General features: G+C 42.4%; 1 protein-coding gene across 1 annotated transcript; it reads right to left on the bottom strand.

Moving 5' to 3' along the window:
• Positions 1-6,459: 6,459 nt before the first annotated feature.
• Positions 6,460-8,244, bottom strand: LOC119661103 (probable cytochrome P450 6a20). The gene is made up of 2 exons (XM_038070293.1): positions 7,124-8,244; positions 6,460-6,942 (listed from the first exon to the last, which is right to left on the bottom strand). Exons 1-2 carry the CDS (start codon positions 8,211-8,213, stop codon positions 6,527-6,529), a joined length of 1,506 nt encoding a protein of 501 aa, XP_037926221.1. The 5' UTR covers positions 8,214-8,244; the 3' UTR covers positions 6,460-6,526.
• Between the last annotated feature and the right edge of the window lie 11,317 nt (positions 8,245-19,561).

The raw sequence follows: 19,561 nt of genomic DNA, 5'->3' as shown, positions 1-19,561 counted from the left end.
CAATGCTCTGTGGCTCCACGTCCCTTGTTTCCCCATAGATATAATCGAATTAGTCTATGAGCTGCTCTCATTGCAGTGCTATGAATAAACAAATCCAAGGTAGTAAGTTGAGTAATGCGTGCAGAGCTGCGGCGAATTTGGTGCTCATGGCATTGGTGATACAACGACAGACAGTTCTTTGCAGTATGGCTAGTTTCCAGCGAAAACTCTTTTGTTTCACCTTAACCCACCACACTAGGGATGCATAAGCGAATATCGGCCTAACGATAATAATGTATATCCACATTACTACCTTAGACCTAAGCCCCCATGTCGAGGCTAACGTCCGCTTATACAGCCCATAAACTGTGAGAGCTCGTTTTATCTTTACCTCTACATGTTTGTTCCAAACAAGTTTCTTGTTTAGAATAACTCCCAAATATTTCACTACTTCCGAGAGCTGAAGGGTTGTACCCCTCATTTCCTCAGTTTCCTCCTTTTGTACATAATATCATTTTGGTTTTATTTGGATTTGCTGAAAGTCCGTTCCTGAGACACCAACTGTCAATCAAATCAACGACGCGTTGTCTATTTCTATACCATTCTGAGATCTCGACCATCAGCTAGCACAGCCACGTCATCCGCATAAGGTTGAACGTGTTTTTGCAGATATTGCAATTTGCATAATAGTGAGTTGACCAACATACGACACAGAAGTGGCGATAGCACACCTCCCTGAGGGCAGCCTTTAATCGCTTGCGTTGTTAGGTAGCGATCAGCACGCACTTCAGCACACAAAAATCTCTGCGTTAACATAGCATTGTTCCACTTTATTAGAGTTTCGTCAACACCATGCTCTCTGGCGGCATCACAGAGCTTCTAGAAGGGCGCATAGTCAAAAGCCGCTTAAATGTCCACGAACACTCCCATCGCGTACTCCCTCTTCAGAGGTGCATCCTCTATCTTTCAAACCAAAGAATGAAGAGCAGACTTACAGGACTGTCCACAATGGTAAGCATGTTGGTATTCATTTAGGGCTGTGACCTTAGCGCCTTCTCGCGAATGTGTCCCCAACCAATCTCTCCAGACATTTCAATGAAAATGATGTTATTCTGATTTTCCTGAAATTCTTTGGATTTGAATAGTCATCTTTCCCAGGTTTTGGTAAGAAGACTACCTTCACCTTCTAGCAAGAGGAAGGCGCGTAACCCAGAGCAAGACATCCTCGAAAAATATTTCTTAGAAGTTGCTCTAAGTGCTCTTTACACTCCTTTAGCATCGCTGGGGAGACGCCATCCATGCCAGGTGCTTTGAAGTGTTCAGAGGTAGTACAGCAGCTCTCGCCTTTTCATTCATTAAGGGGCTTTTCAGCCGAATTCCGAAATTTGGTGATATACTATTAGTAGGTTTATTTGAGCAGATATCCAAATGGGATATATTTTGGGGCCTAGATTTAATCTAAGCGCACCTTTCTGTTTTTAACGGATTTGAGGAAGTTTCCGAAAATGAGTCTTGCCTCACTTTAAGTGTGTACTTTTCGACTCCTTATTCGCGCATTTTACAATTCACGTCAAAACTAATATCAGTTTCGGAAAGTACTAACTGCCACCTTTCATTTAATACCCCACTTGATATTCGATGAAAAAAAATTTCACATCCCTCCACGTAAATTTATGTCACTCACTGTATGCGTGAGATTTCATAGTTCCCATATGTCCACCAAATTTCGTTCGGATCGGTTTAGCCGTTTTGGAGAAAAGTTCGTGTGACAGACAGTGAATCGATTCTAATAAGTTTTAATATTAGGTTGGGGAAAAAATAATGTCATATTTTGTCAATAGATGGCGACACTTAAACATATATTGTGTTGTACTTATCACATCGGGTTATACTATACGGCGATTTGAAGACGATAATCTGGGCTACAGGTGTCTCTCTGACAGTTTTATGATCGTACTTTTCAGTCTCAAGTTATAGCGCGTCAAAAATGGAGTCCACCAAGGAAGAAATTCCTCATATTTTACATTTTTACTACCTGAGAGGAAAAAATGCAAAGAAGGCGGCTGAAAAAAATTGTGAAGTTTATGAATCCGATACTGCAACGATTCGGACAGTACAGCGTTGGTTCGATCGATCTCGTTCTGGTGTAGTGGATGTCGAAGATACACCCCGTACTGGTAGGCCAATCGTCGTAGAAACCGATAAAATCGTCGAAATCATCCAAGTAGACCGGCATGTGAATATTCGCTCGATTGGCCAGAAATTGGGTAAGGATCATAAAACCGTTTGGAACCATTTGCAGAAAATTGGATTCCAAAAAAAGCTGGATCTTTGGATGCCACACGGGTTGACGCAAAAAAATCTCTTGGCCCAAATCAACGCCTGTGATACACTGCTGAAACGGAACTAATTTGACCCATTTTTGAAGCGGATGGCGACTGGAGATGAAAGGTGGACCACGTACGAAAATCTCAAGCGAAAGAGATCGTGGTCGAAGCGCGGCGAGCCGGCCCAAACCATCGCCAAGCCCGGATTCACGGCCAGGAAGGTTTTGCTGTGTGTTTGGTGGGATTGGAAGGGAGTCATCCACTATGAGCTGCTCAACTATGGCCAGACCCTCAATTCGGTCCTCTACTGCGAGCAACTCGACAGTTTGAAGCAGGCGATTGACCAGAAGCGGCCAGGATTGATCAATAGGAATGGTGTTCTATTCGACCAGGACAACGCTCGGCCTCATACAACTTTGATGATCCGCCAGAAGCTACGGGAGCTCAGATGGGATGTCCTATCGCACCTACCGTATAGTCCAAGCCTGGCACCAAGTGATTACCATCTCTTCCGGTTCATGCAAAACGCTCTTAGTGCTACTGAGTTCGCCTCAAAAGAGGCTTGCGAAAACTGGCTGTTTGAGTTTTTTGCAAATAAGGAGGGGGGGGGATTTAAGGGGGGGATAATGCAGTTGCCTTCTAGATGGCAACAAGTAGTATATTCTGACTAGGTCATGAAAATTTCAAAGAATTCCGTTGGATAGATTTTTTGCTATGGTGGCAGCAGATTTTCAATATGAAGTTTCGAGAAGAATGTATTTAAAAAGTAGCACCAGTAAAAAGTGTGATTTATAGCCATAAAACCTTAACTGACCATTAATCTGCTATACCTAGTTCATAAACCTTTGGTTTCTTGAAGAAACACATGTACAGCCTTGGCTTCAATTCTTGTCCTTTTAGCGAAGTCATTCGAAAACTATTCGCACCGATATATACGCACTTTATTACCGCGATCGACATAAATCTGGCATGTGACTTATCACGTGCTTAACACTATAATTTCCGAATGACTCTGAAAATAAAAAAATTACTTTGCCCGTATATTCTACACTATATCTAAATACAATTGATGCCAAAAAAAATCGATCCCGCGGATCGGACACACGCGATGACCCCCTTAAAGGGGAGCCCCCTTTAAAATACATGTAAAGGGGTAATTTAAAAAAAAAATTGTAGTATTAAATGAAAGGCCTCGGTTAGTACTTTCCGCATCTGACATTAGGTTTGACGCGAAGTGCAAAGTGGGCGAGCAGGGAACCAAATGTACACACTGAGACAGGACTCATTTTCGGAAACTATCTAGCCGAAATTAACGAGAATAATTAACATTCACAAACATCCACTGAATTATCAAAATATCATTTATGAAGAATGCACTTCTTCACAGACGTTTTTGTTCCGTTCTTCGCATCGTCCTTGTGCGCATACTTTTCCAAGTAGCGCAGGTTCCAATCTTATTGTTGCAATAAGGCTAATAAATCGTAGACGTATTGTGAGCAAGTAATCGTTCTTGTGTCTTCTGATGCTATACCGTCTGCTTTTGAGCGATAAAGTATGTAATCCCCTCACTGAGCAATTGTGGAAATTCTCCCGCCGACTAATAACCTGATTTATACCATGTTTCAACACTAGTGCCAATCCAGTTCTTCGATGTATTTATGGCTCGTCGAACCTCTTCTTGGCTAACATCCACAAAATTCCGGTATAGCAGCGTATGCCTTTGAGGTAAACCAATCAGCTTGCTTAACATGCTAGGCGGGGAACCCCCAAAGTCCATCCCAATATTGTTCTGTTTTGTGTACTGAAAATTGCTCTGACTGGACGGTCAATATTGATTGGTTCAGTGACCTAAAAAAATTCCGCTGGTTTCAAGTGTAAGTTCCATTCTGAATACATCTAAAGTTAAATTTGCCAGATCACAACCGACTGCATACCGTGGAAAGTTTGTGCTTTCATGTGTCCCGAATTTGAACTACGTGAGCTTCACGGGGATAACATATTTTTCGATAAACCCCTTTTCACTTTATTTTCCACTCGTCAGCGTCCAATGTCCATAATTAATGGGAACTTTTTGACCACTCAAACCAGTAACTCCAACGCGAATCTTCTGACCAGGTGATTGATTTGAGAGATTCTTGGTAATGCTTGAGATATATAGAGCCTGGAAATACCTAATCTATGCAAAGAATTCATTTACGAAAATTCTATACACGCTCTTTGGAATTGGTCCCGAACATCAGCGGACGCTGATCATCAGCTTCGGCGATGACTTCAAATCAAACACGCTCCGTAATGAGGGGGGATTTTGTCCCCGCGAGTAATAAAACGTTACTTGTCTGCAACTCACCACACATTGCAGGAAACACTCGACGGATCTTTTGTGTAACAGCGGGCGGCAATATATTCGACCTGAGAGCGATAAGGCGTTCCTGATTTGCAAGCCGCTGCACATTACGTGGGCATATTGCGGGAAACCCTAGACGACTTTTTCGTGTAGCAACGGCCGGTAAGATTTTGAACTTGCCCAGCGCTTGGTAGTGCTCTGTCGTTTTATTTGTCTAGTCCATTTCAGGAGTTGGGTTCGCAAACCTACTGAAGTGGTCGCAACGGATTGTGGCAAAATATCTGCAACAAGCTGGTCGAAACAACGGTGTCTTGATGCGTTTGGTAGTGATTTGAAAGCCTCACGACTGCAGCCAGATCACGTAAATGGCACAGCAAAATGGAAGAACTGATCACGTCGAGCAAACCCTAGTTGTGAACGGGACGAAGGCTAGAGAAAAAGAAGAAGTACGGCAGACTATTCCCTATAGTGCGATGCCTATAAATTTCCAAGTTTTGAATTGCAGTGAATTTATTCGTAACGGACAAATTTGACCTTGACGAAATGGTTCATTATAATAGCTGGCCTTTTCTAACTTGCCACTTCGCTTTTCCATTTTGATAACTGATACAAAAACTATGGAATATTTTGGAAAGTGCTAGTCGATACCTTTACTGTGATACTCCACTTCACAACATTTGTAAAAGAATATTTTGCACCCCCAATTTATGTGTATTAGGATTGGGATTGCTTAGTGGTAGGGACAATGCACCCAAATCAGTAAAAGATCCAATCATTCTTGCCCAGTTTATCGTTGTTGTCTAGTGCTCCCGGCCGCATAGGCGCCGGGTATAGCAACCTGGATCCCAACATGCCTGTAATAAGCAGCCCTAGTTTTTGCTGCCTGCTCTCGCAAATAGTCCTAATAAGGCTCAGCTTGGACCATTACCCCCAGACATCTACAGATCCCTTTTGAAACAACCGTCTGAGTGACGGTCAAATACACCATCATATATTATGTTCAACATGAAGGGTCTCATCACTAAGCCTTAAGTAACACTCGGTGTCACAGTAAATTCTCTGGATTCGTTATTCCTTACGTGTTAAATAAGTCTCACCAAGAAGCTACTCTCGTAACTGGGGACTCCGAGTTTTGCGAATATATCCTTAATTCAACTGCAATTGCCAGAATTAAATTAATTCCTGAGATCGAGCATCACCACAGCATAGCATTTATGAACTACCGACGCCTGCCGAGTTATATACATGACCACCGCTATCGTATCGAACGAAAGACAGATTCACCAAAACCTAGACTCAGACCGACCACCAACAAATAGGGATATATAGAGGAATCGCCGTAGTGACCTCTGAGGCTTCGATAACAGAACCAAACTCCACCTCCTCCTCGGTCCTCGGAATCGAGAAGATATCCAGTTGCACCGTGGGCTGAGGTCCGTTTTGCGGGAAGGTGTGATCATTTTGAACACCCTACGTTTGTATTTACCTCAAGATACCTTTGGTTTACTTGCCCTTTGCACCGTCACTTAAGATTTGGTATCTATATAAGGAACGCAATCAAGATCTTTATGTTCCCCTCCTATTGGGACAGTTTCAAATGAGCAGGACTGGAACATTTTTGGAATTCCAACTTTTAGATTCATGTCAGTGAACGATGCAACCGCTAAAGAAAAGGAAACCGAATTTTAATGGGCAAATTTGTGACTTTCTTCATCACCGTTCTAAAATGACAATTAAAACAACTATATTAAATCATATACTTGGACAACAATACCGAACTACTAACTGCGGAATAGTTGAATATATCCAGGAAATAACGTTTATTAGTCTGTATCAACATAGTAACGCATTTGAAGAAGACCTTAAAACTTTGAAATCAAATTTTGATAATTTTCAAATGCAGTCGGTCGACAGACGCCAAAATTCCACCACGTGGTAAAAGCTTTTTTGGAATTGGTGTTTTTTCCGATGGTTCAAATCGATAGTTTTTCAACAGCATAGCAAGGCCCACCCGTGATTGCAGCCTACCAAACCTCAAACCGATGCAATTTCTGGGACCATCTCCAAAGCTCAAGAATGTCATTGGATGCCGGGACTTACACACTTCGGGCAGGAAACGATCAGGATCAAACTTCTCGGGGTTTGGATAGTAGCGTTCATCGTGCTGAATCTGATAGGTGGGGACCATTACAGTTGTTCCTTTTTCAATCACCAATTTCGTGTTTGCAACTTTGTAGTCGTCTTGTGCTACACGCTGCAATACAACAACAGGTGGGTGTTTTCGCAAAGTTTCTGGAATAAAGCAGAGAGAGGAATTTGGTGTTTATTAGTTGGCACGAATTTGCTAAAACAAGACAGAAGCAAATGATGGTATTCCAATTGACGAAGTTGTACATAACAACCAATTTGCCAGTGTCTTCAGTAATGACTGATACAGAGTCTCTCATTCGCACTTGATTAAGTTTAAACTTACCATTGACAACTTGACCCAGATACACCATATCATTCATGGCCTCATACGTTAAACGGCCTCCATGCTTCGCACAGACAGTATTTATTTCAGTTCGTAGCTTGTCCTGGATCTCTTGATTCAACGCTAATTCGTACAAGGCAAACATCATCGTCGTAGAAGAAGTTTCGAATCCAGCGACAAAGAAGACGAATGCCTGGGCCGCCACTTGCTCCAAAGTAAGCTTCTCTAATTTGATTTTTTTGTCTTCATCCAAAGTATCGTTGTTTTTCAAGTCAATTAGTAGGTCCATGAAGTCATTACGTTTGACATTATTTTTCTCACGGTGTTCGATGGTTTGACGAACAATACCGATGAAGAAATTAGTGATGTCCTTACCGAAAACCGATAAACGTAATGTGGCGGCCAGTTTTGATGTTCGGGCGAGGACCAATGCTATTGAGCGTAGTTTCGATGGTTTAAGAACCTTGCGACCATATTCGCGGAACACTGCGTTGGGATCTTTTAAACTGTTACACTCTACTCCAAAGGCGCATGTTCCGATAACGTCAGTTGTAAAACAAGAAAGAATTTCCTTCACATCAATGTCACTCTGATCGTGCAATATTTCACCCAAAGTTTGATTGAACTGCTCAGAAACACCAACTATGGAAGGAAACATATATTTCATTTTTCCAGAAGTGAAAGTAGGTGAAAGTTTCATCCGAAGCGATCTCCATTTTGGTCCATCCAAGGCAAACAAATGTGCGGAGAGGGGACTATCTTTCTCATTTATGTGAATACCACGTCCATGAAAATTGTTGAAGTCTTTCACTAACACGTCTTTTATGAAATCCAGGTCAGTTGCTATTGCCACGGGTTTAACAACGAAGTACGCTCCAACAAAGGGACATTTTTCTCTCATATTGTACACTTTCTCGAACACCTCTCTCAAGTTACCGATGTTTTTCCGGGACAGATTCCCCAATGGAAATGTTGGTTCTATGTACGGTACTCCACGGTTTTTCCAATAAGAATACTTTCGCCGGAAATAAAAGTAAACTACACCAAGTAGGATCACTGTCAGCCAAATTACAGAGGTAAAGAACTCCATGTTTTCTACGAAATAAAGCAACCACTTTCAATGCACTGTTGCACGGGTAATAATAGACTGAATCGCATTCCCTTATACTATATATAAAATCTTTGAAACGATGATAAGTGTTATCTGGTACATGTGTTTCGCATGGTCAGCATGAATTCCGAAATTTCTTCTCTTTAGTAACCACCTGAATACTACTTATCGTGTGAGAATATTTCGTTCAAAGGGCATTCAGCTTGAATGTTAATATATTTGATTATACCTTCAATACAATATTGGGTATCCTTGCCATAGTAATTTGTAATTTGTTAACAATAGTACGAATTCCTCCGAAGATTCCAATAATATGCTTTTCGGTATAATTCGTGGACGAAATTTCCGGGGAAATTTTCCAGTAAAATTCCAAAATATGATAATCCGGTTTCACACAGGTACATCTCCACGCATCTTTTTAAGGCTTTGTGTCAAATTAAATCTTATTAAAATCAGTTTTTTGTCTCCCTGTGTGTCTGTTCGTCTGTTTCTCTGCCACACGCGTTTTCCTCGCAAACGGTTATAGCGGTTGGCACGAAATTTGCTGGGAATGTAGGAACTGTTCATTCAGCGTGGCGTAAGATACATCGTTTAGAAGGAAATTAGAGAGGATCCGCATACGTAGCATACGAAAGGGGTGTGTAAAACTCTTTTCACCTAATGTAGTCATTTCGGGTATCGAAAGAAAGCCATCGATTAGTGCTTTTCAAAATTGGTTTTAGTTTTGACATTTAATTTACAAAGCGACAGGGCAGGGAGGAAAAGTTATAATTTCTTTCACGTTCCCGTTTCCCTTAAAAAAAAAATCTGAAAATTCAGTAAGCTGCCTAGGCTTCGAAATACCTTCTATACCGATATCTGTTCAAATTTGTATTAATTGACTGGAAATCCCAATCTATATTCATCCAAGAATCGTTAAATTTTGCAGCAATGTGGAACCAGGGTTGGTGGAAATCGCACTATTGCTAACAAAGTCATAATAGGGCAAAATTGTCGCCTCAGAACAAATTCTAAGACTGGGAATATCGGTAACACACAAAAATGGATATTCTGACATGATATATATATGTGTACATTACGCGCTAGGTACTAATGAATCAAATGTCCTCTCAAATGTTTGTATAAAAGAAATATATAAAATCTTTCATACCTTAAGCGTTCAATTTCCTGTTTCCCGACTTGTTAATGTTTTGTGTAAAACAAAACCTCATTAAAATCGGTTTACTGTCTGTCTGTCTGTTTGTTTCTTTTTGCCAATGGAACGTTGAAAGCTTCAAAAGCTACCGCATGCTCCTCGCCACACGGTTATGTAGGACTCTTACCCACTAAAATCTCCCCGCGGGACCCCTATTTGGTATTATGCCGCGGGGATGGATCAGAATTTATTCTGCGCTCGTGTTAATATTCGTGTTTCTCTCGCGTCATTTTTTCGGCTAACTTCTTCATTCCTAAGCTTCTTACCGATGACTGCAATTATCTTTTCGACTTTTGTCCCTTGGCTTTCATGATATGTTGCATTATATTTTCGGGTGTAAAGTGCTCCCCGGTTGTAGCTTCAAATGCAGCCCTTTGGGCTACGAATCTCGGGCAACGAAAAACAAGTCGGGGAAACCGGAAGCTTTCAGGTATGAAAGGTTTTGTTTGCTTCTTCTGTGAGTATATTTGAGTGGAAAACTAACCCATTTGCACGTAGCTAATTATGTATATGCATTTAGCATGTCAGACTACTCACTTTAGTGTGATATTGATATCTAGTTGCAGTAAATTTACACGATAAGGTAAATTTTGAACTGCTGTAACTTTCTTACTAATAGTATGATCTTGACCAAACTTGGGGATAATATGCTTCATATTCCATTCTATACTTCCACACCTATGACCCTAGGATAGACTTAAGGTGGGCTTTTACTCAATTTTCCCAAAAATATGTTAATGTACTATTATTAACTCAATTTGAGCAGATATCGATATGGAGAGTATTTTGAAGCCTGGAGGCCATATATGGGCAGCTTTTGTTTTGCAAACAAAACCTTAAAACGTGTTCTTTGCCCATTGCAATATTTGGGCATTTTGGGAAATATGGTGAATCATCACGCCCAAATCGATTCAGATATGCTTGATAGCCTCCGTGTCCGCTCAAGAATTGAGTTAGGTCGCAATCTACCTCGCCGTGGGGTTGCTCGATCCATTTCCGGATAAGCCGTATGATTCTGTGAGCCCAGCGGCCTTTTCCTGACTAGTCCCACTTCCCCTGCCATTCCACGACAGTTTCAGTTCATGCGAACTGTCACCGATGAGCAGGAGATTCTCCGGTAAGATCACAAACCTTTATCTTTCTTTCGCCAGAATCTCAATAGGGACCATTCCTGCTATCACGCGAGCTGCTTCATTGGATATTGTTCTGTAAGCCCAACATGTTCGCAGTACACTTATGCGACACGCAGTTCCAACTTTTTTTCTTATTTACTGTATTTTTCAGTGTATGTGCTCATACTGGGGTGCATACAGTTGAATCGAACTGACCACCTTCGAAATAAGGAGTCGACGGGTCGGCCTTGCGCCATCTATATTTGGCTCCGATGTTACATGTCTTGATTACTGCACCCTCCACACGCAAGCTGAAGTTTAACCTCTGCTCAGTCATTACCCCTAAGTACTTAAGCGGAGGCTTGAATTGAATTGTTTGTGTTTCAACTTTGATCTTCATGGAAGTGCACTTTCGCCGCTTGGTAATAATTTCGTCTTATGTTCTGCGAGCTGTAGACCAGCATTCTCCAACCAGGATTTAATCTTATAGACTGCTTCATTTGCATAAAACTCGACTTCTTCGAGAAGGCGTACTACAATCGCCACACCAATATCGTCCGCGAAACCAACAGAGGCCACACCAGTAGGGATGTCTAGCATCAATACCCCGTTATACATAATAATCTACAAGAGTGGTCCTAGCACGGACCCTTGTGGAACTACGGGTGTCGTTCGATATAATTTCATTCCTTCCTCTGATTCGCAGTACAGAACCCTATTGATTAGAAAGTCGACAATGATACGCAGCAGGTACTTCGCCACGCCTTAGTTGATTAGGGATTCAAGTGTCTTGCTCCGTCTAGCGGAATTGAAGGCGTTCCTCACATCGAGTGTGATCACTGCATAACATTTGTCCTTGTCAAGTGCCGCCTTAGCTATGTTAGCTACTAGGACAACTGCATCCGTTATTGACCTCCCCTTTCCATCCTTTTCTGTCTGTACGTCTGTCTATTTGTCACACGCTTGTTCCCCATTTGCGATGGGTAGCATTACATCTACTAACGGAAATCCTGCCATACGAATCAGGGATATTCCGTTAGATGGGGCTGTCGAGTACCATGGGCGCTACGACCTGAGTGGTCAGAAGCTATAGTTGCCCACATACACACAGGCTTATAAAACGAAGGATTAAGTCAAACGTTACCATAGATTCATTGTTTCCTACTTTGATGGCAATAAAACAAATTTGGATCAAAATAAATTTAGAGCGTTTTATTTACAAATTCGGAATGCATACTTCTTTGACAGGATGAGAACACCCAATCGATAACTTCTCAAATAATTTCAATAACAGCACATTACCAAATTTCAAAGATCCTTTTTGGAAAACAGAAAGCATAAATCCTTAATTAATCTTCTCCACCTTCAAATACATTCCGCCTTCTGGTGACAAGACAAAAACCGGGGTGAAACGGTGATTTCTCAGTAACGTGACAAGTCCAATTCTCGCCTGCATTTGGCCGTGCTCCGATACAATTTCTAGGACCGTCACCAAAACCAAGGAAGGACATGGGGTGGCGTCTTTTTAACCTCTTCTGCTTCAAATCTGCTCGGGTCAAAAACTTCCGGGTTAGGATGAATATCCGGATCGTGATTAATGCTGAATACGGGAATGAAAATCTTCTGGCCTTTTTTCAAAATTTTTTCTGTGTCCAGAACATGATAATCTTCGGCAGACTTCCATTAGGGCAATTACTGGTGGACGTTTTCTGAGAGTCTCTGGAAATAAGAGGCGAAATTATATGGCTTATTCCATATAATGGAGCAAAAATAAATTGCAGTGCCACTAAGTCAATCGCAATTAATTACTAAATTGGTCAATATTACAGGAAATTTCAGTTGAAGTGAACCATAGATTGCTGAATATGAATGATATGGGCATAATATATCCTTCAGCGATACAAAAACCTGATTAAAGGCACGTACTAATAGCAACTTAATTCCCAAGTTTAATTACCATTAAGAGGTGGGCAATTTGTTGCATTCAGTAAATTAGATTTCACAGGGAAGTTAATTTAAATACAAACATCCCTTCATTGGGATCGATATATGCATATGTATTGTGACGTGGATACGTAGGGCCCTACGATTTCGAACTCCTCTTTTAAGGATAACCCCGGGATTTCCTTTGGTGGAATTCCTACACTTGCATTCGCATCACTGAATAATGGAGCACACCAATGAAAAGCCACTGCATAACTTCTACATCATCATTTATTCACAGTTAAGTGATTCATGTTTACAATAACTTGAAGTCGATAACTCATATTATGATACTTCGTTGTTCAAACCGGATACCCTTTGAAGCTAGTTCTTCCACTCTTTTATATCTTGTCGAATGCTTCGGTTTAATTTGAGAATTTTTTATTGGTATTTGGGCCAAGTATCCTCGAACCGCATATCGACCGCGCATGTCCTAATTTCAGATGTAATCATGACGTACTACGTGCTAGTCTAACGCACCAACTTCCCCTCTATTACCGGCTGGTTCCGTTCATTGTCTTTTATAGTCAGGCATAGATATTTAATTCGCTCAGTTCTTGGTAAATCGTTGCCACTGACAGTGATACCACCAGTTAAATTGAAGTCGGTCTATTCTATTCAGATTCATGAAGCGATAATTCCAATTCTGGAAAAGTTGCTCGAAATTAGATTTGTTGTGAGACGCCAGGGGAACAGAATCTGAATAGAGAAGTGTGTAGAGCGATGAACGTTGGATGTCTCGTACCAAATTAACAAGGGGACTGTAAATACAAACAAGTCGGGAAACCGGAAACTGGATGCTTAGGTTTTCTATATTTCTTTTATAAAGTCAATTGAGTGTGCATTTGTCCCATTAGAACCTACCACGTAATACATGCATGTTCTATGTGAGAATATCCACTTTCGCGTGATATCGATATTTAAAGACTTAAACTTGCACAGAAGCGGCAACTTTGACCTATTATAATTTTTTTAGTAATACTGCGATTTCTACCAACCAAGACCTTTCATTTAATACACCACATGATTATATTTGGTGAAAAAAAATGTATATGTATGGGGGCTCCCCTTAAATTCTACGTAGAAGGATGTAACTCACTGTATGCGTGAGCGGTTACAGTGCCCACCTTTCCACCAAATGTGGGGTCTAACCGTTTCCGAGAAAAATGTGTGCGACAGGCAGACATACAAACAGACCTGTGAGGAGTGGCCAGATCTCCCATCAGACGCGACCCCAGTTGGCGGATTGGGGCATACCTATTGATGTGCAAATATGTGTTCATACACGTTTCTTTTCTGACTGTGTATGGGCTAGTGTTTGCTCATCTCTGGTGCGTGGACCGAGATGGCTATGGGAAGGATACCCAGATCATAAAACCACTATGAAATACGTGAGAAGAAGAAAACTTACGGTGCAGGGGCTCGGAATCCCAGTACCATCTGGTTTTGGGAGTGAGCAAGCGGGCCCCCGGTCGTCGATATCCCTCGACCGCAGTGCCTCGGTGGTGGACAACGTGGCCGCCATGGCATATATGTAATGCCGCAAGTGTTTTAGATTTGGAAAAGGAAGTGTTTAAGCGAGGTACCACTCTACCAAGAGCACCAGTAAGAAAATCGAAGAAGGATGCATTGAAAGCGGGTCGCTGGACGACAAAAACAACAACAACACCAACCGCAAATATTCAAGAGGACCAAGAGCAGGAGGTACCCCAGGGCCAGAAAAAGGACCCATTCAGAAGAAGTTCGTCAACTTTGAGATCTCCGCCAAAGTCAAACATAAAAAAAAGAAAGCGGAGGGAACTCATGGAGAGCAGAGCCCTGAAGCAGAGAAATTACCCTTTACACAGCTTGGTGCAAAAATAGTTGAGCTGCCTGAGTTCACCAAGGACAAGCACAACGTGGTGAGAGCTATTATAGTGCTCTACAACAAATCGCAGCAGGAGGAATGAAATTCCAAGGGCAAGTCAAAATCTGTTGCCCCAACGGTGTCACAGGCGACCCAAGTGGCACCTAATCGTATTGAAATCAACCTGCCACCAAACAAAAGAGTGCGGGAAAAAGAAGTGGATCCTCTGGGAAATCAACAGGCGCCTGAGGGGAAAAACGCCACACAAATAGTTCCGAAAAAAGGAACTAAAAGCACCGAAGAGAGAAAGCAGGTCTCCAAGTGCGAGCTTCGAGCAATCGAATCGGCAATATCCAAGGGGAATGAAAACGGTGGATGGACCAAGGTAGTTAATAAAAAGTTGAAGAAAAAGGCGAAAGTGCGAAATCGCCCAGAAATAATTGTGATCCCCAGCATTGGAAGTTTATCCTACGCGGAGATAGCGAAAAAGGTCAAAGCTGACCCCGACCTAAAAGATCTAGGCGGAAATATCTGGAAGATTCGGAGGACCCAGAAGGGTGACCTCATATTTGAGCTGAAAAAAACCAGTTTGGGAAAAACTGATGGCTTCCAAACTCAGGTTAAGAACTCACTTAGGGAGAATGTTACAGTACGGACCCAAAACAAGAGGTCTATGTACAGTGCAAGGATCTCGATGAAGTGACATCCAAAGGAGGAATTTGCATTGCCTTGATGGAACAGTTCAAGTTGGGGGAAGTTGCCGAGGAGTGCAGTGCAAGTATCTCGATGAAGTGACATCCAAAGGAGAAATTTGCATTGCCTTGATGAAACAGTTCAAGTTGGGGGAAGTTGCCGAGGAGTCCTTTGTGAGTTTGCGGAAAGCCTGTAGCAATACTGAATTACAGTGGACGCAGCGCAGAAGTTATTGGCGGCCGGGAAGGTTTGAATCGGATGTGTTGTTTGCTGTCTGGGAGAGCAAATTTGCTTCAAGTGCCTCACGCTTGGTTATTTCACGAAGGCATGCACCAGCGGCATTGATTGTCCCGATCGATGTTGAAGGTATGATGAGAAAGGTCATATTGTCAAAGCGTGGAATAACGACCGGAAATGAGTATTGTGCAAAGGAAGTGAGTGCCCGTGCCCGAAATCAGGAACGCGCTGATTTCAATGAAAAAATGAGGTTTATTCAAAGAGAAGCCTCAATCATTGCAGGGTCGCTCAAATGTAGAGAGACAAATGCAAGGGGCCGCAGTTTATTAGACGCTTTTGCACAGTTGGATATAATTCCCGCCAACGAAAGTTATGTAAACACATTTCAGAAAGAAGGGTCTGCCTCAATGTCCTGTTGCGTCAGCAAGGATTACACCCACAGCGATCACCAGGCAATCTTTGGGCTGTGGGTGGAGCCACCGGGCAGAAGACCATCATGCCCAAAACCGAGAAAGATATCAGGCTAGTCTGCTGGAGCTCTGGATGAGCAGACCTTCATAGAGGTGTGGTTAGACCAAGCTAATAAAGCAGGCGCCCCTAGAAGCGGTAGGTCTATTAGACGATAGCTGGAAAATTTTTTAGATTTAAAACAAAAAATAACGATTAGAAGTATAAATCGCCGACAAATGGCCTAGTAATGGGATCAGTTTCTGTAGAGCGTTTGACTCATCAACTGCAAGCGAGGATAAGACCCCTAATATTATCAACGCGATTATCAACATATGCTTTCACGATTTCATTTAAGGTGAAATTTGACGTGCCATTATTACACAAATCGATTCTATTGCTCGACTACTATGACTAGTTAGGTTTTCGGAGGAAGCACATAGCATCGAAGCAGTTTGGGTGTGGGGCTTCATTTGTATCTTAGTTATTCTCACGCTTACCGCGGTTCAATTTACCTCTGAACATTACTTGTACAAAATTATGGGCGCCGATATCTACGTTGAAAGATACGTCGGTCGATGCTCTCGCTCCTCGCAGACGAATAGGACGCTGGTCCGATTCAGGCCGATGCTAATATCTCCAATGATCATCGTTTCCTATAAAGAACTCCGCCGTGTTATTTAATTAATTAATATCTATTGCAACAATTCTTACCGAGTACTAGCAAAATCCAGCAACAATTGCCCAAGAAACAGGTCATCAAACATTTTTTGCTCCACAGCAAAATGTTCATGATAGACACACGACACCCGCACAATGCCCATACTCAAGTCAGCGACCTTCACCTTGCACCACAAAGCGTGCTAACCAGGTAATCGACCCATATCAACTGTGCCTGCAATAATATAGGGAAGAAAACGCTGACGGAAGTTCATCACGGTCAAGGCGACCGAATTTTTGATGAATATGCAATTTAGCTTTTATGAAGAATTATAATTTGTCAATAAAGCATTTTAAACTAAGCAATAATTATGTATATAAATCAGAAAGAAATTAATAAACCAGGCTAGTCATAATCAATCTGTGGTTTTTGATAGTCTCATTACCCATCCCAAGGATCGGTAATCTTTGTTGTGGCCTAAGAGCCTTAAGCAATGATCCTAAGGATTTTTGCTATAGTTCGACCCAACATATAGGGTCCCTGCGGAAAACGCGCATTGATATTTGTGCTCTACAGTAAACTCGACGGTATGGTGACAAAGGCTGCGACATAAAACACTGTTTACTGTTTTACTACGTATGCTCCACAAATAGGTCGACTTGATGCCGAAAAGATGTCTTCTGGAAAATTCTCGATGCAAAGACCTGTAATATGACTGATGATCGCTGTATCGTCATTACAGGCGACGTTAATGGTAATGCGGGCATGTGGGGAGCGAATAGTCAACCACTTAATTATTAATATATGGCTCATCAAACGATCATCTCATCTTCCTATATTTTATAGTGGGAACAGTAAAACCCAAATCAACTAAATTTCCATAAGATGCCGAGGTTTTATCACCATCGCTGCCTGCAAAGCCGTTCCCTATGAGATCATCGCACTTCAATTTGTCGTTGAATCAAGCCACCGAAGGAAAAGCATGGGTAACGCACTGGCCCGGCGCGTATTAAATAGTGGCAATTTCGTGATGAAAAGAAAGAAATGATCTTGCTTACGCAATTACCACCAATTTCGAATATACAAGAATCGTGGAACCAAGTTAAAAAATATTCATGAAGTGGCCTAAGCAACCCCTGATGGTTGCTTACGTTTGCTTCCATATTGCGTCCGTCACTTCTCGTAGGGTTGTGAGCTGCGACCCCCTAAGTTAAACATCGACCGTTTGAACGAGCCAGCTGTTGCTTCATAGTGGGAGAACTATCTTGCTGATCAAACGGTGAGTAACGCGCCTGAGAATATTGATGAGCATTGGGTTGCCATCAAAAATGCGCTTTCCTCAGCTACGTCTCGAAGGGGCCTCATAAGTTCTGGTTGATTGCAGAGTTGTGGAAGTGGGCCAATTGATGGAAGGAGTTAAAGGCTCTACAGATATCGAACGAAATCGCGAGAAGTTCAGCGTAATGTACGCCATAACAAAAGAGAATTTGTTATTGCGCAGATCGCAATGACTTCAGAAGTGTACACCGCTTGCATGTGGTCGCCAATCTTTCGATAGTTATGTGAAAAACGCTGATGCTCTACTTCGCATTAACGATGATGAACAACTAAAGGAGAGAACACTTCCCCATGGATCCTAACCGTGTTACAGACGGTGGGGTTCCTCCTCTTCTGAATAAAATGGCTAGTCACCGTAACATGCGGATGCGGACTGTTCGCCCAAGCAGAGGAGAAACCATTTCGGCCATTAATGTAGAGCTATTTACCTGCACCTACAGTTACTGCAGATCTGCTACTTTCATCACCATCAACGGCGCAACAACCGGTATCCGGTCTAGGCCTGACCTTAATAAGGAACTCCAGACATCCCGGTTTTGCGCCGAGGTCCACCAATTCGGTATCCCTAAAAGCTGTCTGGCGTCCTGACCTACGCCATCGCTCCATCTTAGGGAGGGTCTGCCTCGTCTTCTTATTGCCCTTATAGACTTTCCGGGTGGGATTATCCTCATCCATACGGATTAAGTGACCCGCCCACCGTAACCTATTGAACCGGATTTTATTCACAACCGGACGATCATGGTATCGCTCATAGATTTCGTCATTGTGGAGGCTACGGAATCGTCCGTCCTCATGTAGGTGGCCAACAATTCGTCTGAGGATTCTTCTCTTGAACGCGGCCAAGAGTTCGCAATTTTTCTTGCTAAGAACCCAAGTTTCCGAGGAATACATGAGGACTGGCAAGATCATAGTCTTGTACAGTAAGAGCTTTGACTCTATAGTGAGACGTTTCGAGTGGAACAGTCTTTGTAAGCTGAAATAGGCTCTGTTGGCTGACAACAACCGTGCGGGGATTTCATCATCGTAGCTGTTATCGGTTATGATTTTCGACCCTAGTTAGGAGAAATTGTCAACGGTCTCAAAGTTGTATTCTCCTCTCCTTTTTCTTCCGGTTTGACCAGTGCGGTTTGATGTTGTTGGTTGATTCGTTTTCGGTGCTGACGTTGCCACCAGATATTTTGTCTTGGCTTCATTGATGTGCAGCCCAAGATCTCGCGCCACCTGCTGGATCTGAATGAAGGCAGTTTATACGTCTCGGATAGTTCTTCCCATGATGTCGATATCGTCAGCATAGGCCAGTAGTTGGGCGAACTTAAAGAGGATCGTACCTCTTGCATTTACCTCAGCATCACGGATCATTTTCTTGAGGGCCAGGTTAAAGACGACGCATGACAGGCCATCCCCTTCTCGTAGACCGTTGTTGATGTCGAATGGTCTTGAGAGTGATCCTGCTGCTTTTATCTGGCCTCGCACATTGGTCAGGGTCAGCCTAGTCAGTCTTATAAGTTTCGTCGGGATACCGAATTCTCTCATGGCCGTGTACAGTTTTACCCTGGCTATGCTATCGTAGGCGGCTTTAAAGTCGATGAATAGATGGTGCAACTGTTGTCCATATTCCAAAAGTTTTTCCATCGCTTGCCGCACAGACAAAATCTGATCTGTTGCTGATTTGCCTGGAGTGCAGCCTCTTTGGTATGGGCCAATTATGTTGCGGGCGTATGGGGCTATCCGGCCTAGTAAATTAGCGGAGAATATCTTTTAGATGGTACTCAGCAACGTGATACCTCTATAATTGCTGCACTGTGTGATATCTCC

This window comes from Hermetia illucens, chromosome 1 (genome assembly GCF_905115235.1).
Source record: "Hermetia illucens chromosome 1, iHerIll2.2.curated.20191125, whole genome shotgun sequence".
Classification (NCBI taxonomy): domain Eukaryota; kingdom Metazoa; phylum Arthropoda; class Insecta; order Diptera; family Stratiomyidae; genus Hermetia; species Hermetia illucens.
Note: the sequence above shows the minus strand (reverse complement) of the source record. Positions and strands in the feature narration are given on the sequence as shown.